The sequence below is a fragment of the Rhynchophorus ferrugineus genome, unplaced genomic scaffold, assembly GCF_030347505.1.
Source record: "Rhynchophorus ferrugineus isolate W39M unplaced genomic scaffold, kcgeb_rfMv2 rfM2, whole genome shotgun sequence".
Taxonomy (NCBI): domain Eukaryota; kingdom Metazoa; phylum Arthropoda; class Insecta; order Coleoptera; family Curculionidae; genus Rhynchophorus; species Rhynchophorus ferrugineus.
Genome location: NW_027472581.1, coordinates 77,165,160 through 77,172,172, shown reverse-complemented (window position 1 = coordinate 77,172,172; position 7,013 = coordinate 77,165,160). Strand labels below are relative to the sequence as shown.

The 7,013-nt window shown below is 31.3% G+C and overlaps 1 protein-coding gene across 2 annotated transcripts; it reads right to left on the bottom strand.

The window, feature by feature from the left end:
- Positions 1-2,556: 2,556 nt before the first annotated feature.
- On the bottom strand, positions 2,557-6,562 carry LOC143191798 (uncharacterized). 2 transcript variants are annotated; one of them, XM_076397179.1, is made up of 3 exons: positions 6,026-6,562; positions 5,888-5,965; positions 2,557-2,962 (listed from the first exon to the last, which is right to left on the bottom strand). In XM_076397179.1, the coding sequence occupies exons 1-3, from the start codon at positions 6,486-6,488 to the stop codon at positions 2,673-2,675; spliced, it is 831 nt and encodes a 276-aa protein (XP_076253294.1). In that variant the 5' UTR covers positions 6,489-6,562; the 3' UTR covers positions 2,557-2,672. The 2 variants fall into 2 exon arrangements, with proteins under 2 accessions (XP_076253294.1, XP_076253293.1); XM_076397178.1 differs by having other exon boundaries at positions 5,888-6,562.
- Positions 6,563-7,013: the final 451 nt, after the last annotated feature.

Below are 7,013 nucleotides of genomic sequence, written 5' to 3'. Positions count from 1 at the left end.
ATGTCTTTTAGCATGTGAATGATGGTTTCAACATTTTAAAATTGGTGATTTTGATACCAAAAAGCTGACAGCCAAAACAAATCGAAGACGAGGATTATCGAAATGGAGAACTATCAATACTGTCCCAATATAATATAACCAAAACTCTTACCTGCAAGCACTTTAATATTATAGTTACTATAACAAGACACCTGCAGATTTTATAAGGCTTTTCGAACAGAAGGCTCTACGAAAGAGTTTTAAAATTGAATAAAAATTTGAACGAAAAAACTTTTCTATGGAAAAAACAACTTTCAACAAAAAATTAACTTAACTAAAACAAAAGAAACTTAGAGGGTAATGAGGATGATAAAGTAACGGATAAAAGAGCGATATGTGATATATGGACAGACCCAATGAGCTTTGGCTGAATATTGGCCACAAAATAAGGTCGAGTTTTCTAATTGTTATAAACTTAACAAGGGCCATAAAGCCAACCGTGGAATATAATCCTTGCGGTTTCTTAATTATTTAACGAACAATACAAAAGGCGGGTTTTTATCAGTTGATCACTTAGCAGTGTTGGGCAATTGTTTATATAGGATGTAGATTGGAAGAGTTTTTGTATAAAAGTTCCTGCCTTGAAGATATGTAACGATTGTGAAACATCGGCTTGCTTAAACGCTGGATTACCCTAAAATAATGGAAGAAACTAGAAAGAAGAAGGACGTGACAAATAATTGTAATGTGGAGCCAGATATAGGAAAATGTATTGTAGAATGTTTACTTACATACTTGTAGAATGTTTAGGCAACTTGGCTGATTACCAGTTATTGCAGAATCGAAATCTTGTCAACTAGTTGTCTCCTGTTTTTTATCTTTGCCATGGAACCATTTTCGGATATTCTTCTTTTTCTTTTAAGACCACGTTTTATCCATTTTTAATCAAATATTTTCTAGAAGTTCCTTTTTAATAGTTTTGGCATTCCCTTTCTCTCTCTACATAATTCAATCGGCAGTCAAAATAGCTTTACTTGGATTAAATACTATCTCTTCTTTTAGCATAGTAAATTCTATAAAACTTGTATTTATTGCTGTGCTTTTCCTATTTTTCACATGTTAGCTCACTGCTTGCCATTTGCTTCTCATTGCGTTTATAGTTTTTTAAATTTTTTTTAAGTATTACATTGTTACTAGTCGTTTCCTATTAACCTACAATTTGTCTTTATGATAACTTAAATCTAGGTATACAACTAGGAGGACCCATGGGCCCTATCTCAGTCTCTGGTGAAATAATGTTTGTAAATGTCACTGTTGTAAGTGTCACCTCACTGCACAAGATGGTTTGATTATTTTAAGTCTGTATCCCGCTCTGGAGGTACACAAAAGTTGCAATACTTCAATATTCTCATGAAAATTTCCTTTCCTTTCCTCATGCCCCTTTGAAATTCTCTTGATTTCTTTACTGACTGTGGGTATCTGAAGGTCTCGATGTAGGTAGACAGTCCTGTAGTATTTGGATGCGCACACAATGCTTCTCAAGACTTTGTTCTGAAAAATTTACTTTTTGTTTATCTCTTTGCAGAATATACCCATAATTTCATATGCCTGCATGGCCATATAGGTTTTAGAATTTGCTTATATAATAACAATTTATTATGTACTCATATTCCATCAATATGATATATACAATATATACAATGGCGCATATATTATTTGAAGCATTTTAAATTAAAAGCCAAATATACAACATATGTTCTTGCGTTGCAATCCAATATCTTCGATAAAGTCAAGAAAACTGTGTCAGCTATACAGCTGCAATATAAATATGACTCTATTATACATTTTTACAATACTTATATAGCCATGTTATGAAATCTGCCTAGGGCATCAGAAAAGTGCAAGTGGCAGTCTACAAAATCTACAAATGGACTAAATATTGGAAAATTCAACTTAATAGCTCCAAATCTGTTCAGATTAATGCACTCAATGGATGCCCGATTCCTCAAGCAGAATCAGCTAAATACCTCGGCGTCCATCTTAATTAATTAAATTAAATTAAAACATCATATTAGAAAAAGAATAAAACGCATTAGAACCAAAATATGGGTTTGCACTAAAAATTCTAATCAACTAGACATCCAACGCTGGCAAAACAAAATTTTTCGATTAATTACCAATGCCTATCGCTACGTAACCAACGAAGAACTGTACGATGACCTGGAAATCAAATGGATTTGTGAAGTTCTCCAATATTTCGCCATAAGATCATACTAACGTGGAAGCAATACAACTACTGGACAACACTATAATGATATCAGAAGATTAAAGCGAACCAAACCTTATATAAAGTGTATAACTTTAGTCTAAACTATAGCTTAAGTTATTATAGTTTTATAACTGTGGAATACATATTGATGTATCTTGCACTCGTCTTGCTTGTGAATTAATCTAAGTGCTAATGAAATGTAGTAATAAATTAATTTATAATTAAGATTGAACTAAGCATATATCATCAAGATGTAATAAAAAAATATTATGAATATCAAATATTTATACAGCATAAAATAAGTCCACTATATTTTATTGTTACTTATATAATCGTTTACAAGGAAATTATTATAACAATTAACACATGTCTTCAATATACGAATTCTTATCACTCATCATCAACGTGCAACGCCATATCGTCACTACAAACCACGTCCAGTCTTGTTCTTGTCCTTCTTTGTAGATTCCTTCTTGTCGCAAATACTATCCGATAAAGTTTTTCTCTCGTTATTTAGTTGTAGCTTGTGAACATAAGGTTCAGTTTTGCTCTTGTCTAAATTCCTAGTATTGCTTCGCGATTCTCTCTCGTCTTGTTTCTTGTAGGCATCTAGCACTGAATTTAAAATATCGATAATGCTCTCGTATTCACTTCTACTCAGTAAAATGACGCTGGATTTGCTTTGCTCTTTCATTTTCTTCTGTTTCGCGCTATCTGAAACAAAAATACGTATTTATAAAGTGGCTATGCTAGAAACATTACTTTTACACAAATCAATCAAATAATATCTGAATTACTATATCAATATAAATTCTCGCAATTGTCTTGCAAATTAAAAACATATTTAAATGCCTTGAAATTGTTTTTTTAATGAATTTGTTACTGCTCGTTTCTAACTTACAATTTATCTTTATGATAAGTTAAATCTAGGTATATAACTAGGAGGACTCATCGGCCCTATCTCAGTCTCTGGTGAAATAATATTTATACATGTCACTGCTCTATTTTTTGTTAAATCTACCTCACTATACAACACTACACAAGATCAGATGATTTGATTCTTATGTGTATTTGTCCTGCTCTGGTGGCATCCAAAAGTAGCAATACTTCAATATTCTCATGAGAATGGATTCTTTCCTTATGCGCCCTGGCAATTCTCTGGATTTCTTGACTGACTGTGGGTATCTGAAGGTCTCGATGAAGATAGTCAGTGCCGTAGTGTTTGGGCGCGCCCAAGATACTTCTCAGGACTTTGTTCAGAAAAATTTATATTTTGTTTATGTTACTCGTTGCAGAACATCCCCATAATTGAACTTCGTATTTTTCCAGAGTGAATAATCAGTTTCTTTATCATCTGCTAAATTTCTCAGGTAGTTATTTATGGATTTGTTTTTTATATCCAGTGTATCCATTTTCAGTATTTGTTTTATATTGTTTAAAGTATTTTTATTTTAAGGTGCTATGTTTTGTTGCATTTTTTTTTTGTAATTTTCGGTTTTGAGCTGCCATTTCCTTCACTTCTTCTAAATTATTCATTCCTTTAATTGTACTCTAAATTTCTGGAGTATTATTTATGTTCAAGTTTCTTTCTCTTTTATTTCAAGTTCAAGTTTATTTATGTTTCTTTATTTTTTAAGCAGTTTATTTATATCAACTACAAACTATTCTGCTTCAAAATTTAATTGTTTAATTGTCTTGAGCGGTACGTTTAGTTGAATTTATTTGTTCAATTCTTCAGAATATCCTTCCCAGTCGGTTCTCTTGTTTGTTAACCTTGCGTTTCTTTCTTTTCTAATTATATTTTCGCTCAACATCAGAATTACTGGCGTATTATCTGAACTTAGCTCTAAATTTTCTTCGAATTCATATAATTTGATGTTATAGAATGTTATTATAGATTATAGATTATAGATGACACAGTTATTAACAGTTATCAAACCACTTATATAAAAACCAGATTTCCACTGTGGATTACTAAATAGCCATTCGACAATCGGCCAAATGCATAGAGTAACAGCAGTTGTTGAAAAAGCGCTTGAAGGAAAGAAATGCTGCTCTGCCATATTCCGTCTCACAAACTTCGGATCGGGTATACCATTTAGGACTAATCTACTGGAGTAGTGTTTCAACTGGAGTTTTGTAGGTTAGTTTCTTGGGATCATTCATGTATCTACATTACACCACTAATAGTCTTAAAACATTTGCCCATGACACAGTTATTATAGAAAAAGAAAACCAGTGGCAATCAATAAGATCCCCAAACGGTCTAAAGACTGGGAAATACAGTTTAAGGCTCCAAATTTGTCCATATCAATTTTACATTCTATCGAGACGACAAAAATCTAATTATATTATGCCCAACCCCTCAAACAAAAATATTTGTTAACCTGTTAGATCAGACTGTCAAAGCAACGAACTTTACTGGTTTGATGGAATATAATGTCTACTATATTCAGAGAGTTTACTTTATTAGGCAATTATAAAGCATATTTATATCAATAAAGCACTAAAACATTAAACCAACGCTGTCAAAACAACTTTCTTCGATTAATTAGCAATGCTTATCACTATATAACGAATATGATCTTGCCAATTTTAATTTGGAAAATACATACTGATATAAATATAATTAAAAAAAATTAACTTGGCATATTCGCTACTCTTAGCGTTCTTCTGTATGTACAAATATTGCTTTTGTATATGTGAGTAACTGACACTTAAAAGCTTAAAACTGTTCTTGCGTTTTCTTGAATCTATATCTACACATAGTTAATGTTTTTCTTCCACTGACAGAGATTCGCCTTGAATAGGTTTTCTCAAGCAAAGGATTACTTTTTATGATATTATCAATGAAGGAAATATTATATAATTTCGCTACACTATAATACTCATCTAAATAACTCAGTATTCTTTACAAAAAATAAATATTGAGTTATTAGAGGAACAATCCATAAATCTAGATTAATTTTAACAATTTAAGTTTGACGTATAACTTAAATTATTGCATCAGATCATTACCCTGTGCAGATAGGTGGTTTTTATAAGAAATACTACTTCATTCCACGTAATGCATTAATTTTCATAAAGGTCGTGATATTATTGTACTCTGGTTACTTAAAAATATATGCTAGAAAATGTATAGGAAGACACGACATGTGTTAAGAAAAGCAAAAAAGTCTCGGTTTACAAAAAATATGTATACAGTTCAAAAAGCTGATGAATATAATAAAACCTTACCAGAAGAAGAAACATAGCAATTGTGCGTAGGTACAGATTCAAGAAAACACAAGAATAATTTCAAGCAAAAGCTTTAAATATCACTGAAATAAAGTTTTAATTTTTTTAATTGTTTTAACATCTAGCTTATTGGCTGGATTTAGGCAGTTTAGGCTTTAGGAAATTAGTTTCCATAGTTTAGGCTTTAGGAAATTAGTTTCCATAGAAAATAGAAATAATAGCTGTCGTTATAGATTTTTTAAAACTAGTGATTAAATTCTTATTGCAACTAAATACTAACTTACAACTACAAACCTATTTTTTCCAAAAATTTCTATTCTGCAGATTTAGTGAAAAACATAGTGATATATACAAAAAATTCAGATACGTTATGCTTAAATCCTCAGAACATTTATATCTTACCTTCACAATCACCATTGTTACTTCGACTGATCTCAACATTGGTCTTGTTTCCTTTGTTGGTATTATGAGGTCCATCATCTAGCAAAACATAGATATATTTCTCCAAAGAAATTCGTTGATTTTCATCTTTATTGTCACCGTGTAACTCTCCGCTGTTGTTATTTTGTTGATTCAATTCGCAGCATAATTTCTCCAGATCGTTTGAGGTTGGAGAATCGTCGGCTGTAATTGATTTTTTATCCGAATTATGTGGGGGTTTAGCACCACCACTGGTAGATGAAGCATGTCCGTACGCTATAGATGACAAATCTTCTAACGAACCATTTACATGATCTTCTTTCTTCGAATCGGAGTGTTTACTGATGGTGTAAGTATCTGAGCGTTCTTCTTGTGCTACTATACGTTCTAAAGAATCCATACATTTTACGTTTCTTATGCAGATCTTTAATTTTACAAGTTTCCTCAAAGCTACCAGTTTGGACTGAATGATCTCCAGCATGCTGTTGATGAGTAGTTGTAAGTCACCCTCCATGGCTTTAGTGTGGTCGGCTAAATTTTTGGATACAGCTTTGACATTTCGTCGAAACTTGCGCGAGGACATAGCTGATGAATTTTATTGAGCTGTACACTGATAATTTTGAATGAGGATATGTGAAATGTCAATGTCGTTACTGATGTCTCAAACTTCAAGACAGTATTATACCGACACATTTATTTCAACGAGACTAGTGATAAATAGCTCAGGTAGAGATACACTGTCTATGAAACATTTTGATTGTTCATGATATCTTCATTATATAATAAATATTTTAATATGTAGGATAATTAGAATAATTATATGTTTTTTATTACTGTAATTAACTTATTTTATTATTGTATTTATCTATTTGTAATCATTTATATATTGAAATATTTTTTTAATTAACGTATTTAAAGCCGTCTCAACATATGTATGTTATTTGGTGACTACAACGACTTTATGTATTAACAATAAAAATGTACATAAATGTTGCAGTATTTTCAAAGAGACTACTCATATATAATAAAAAGTGGGTATAACAAGACATAAATATGTATAGATAATATAGTTATTCACAATGTACCAGAAAATGTTAAAATACAAAGA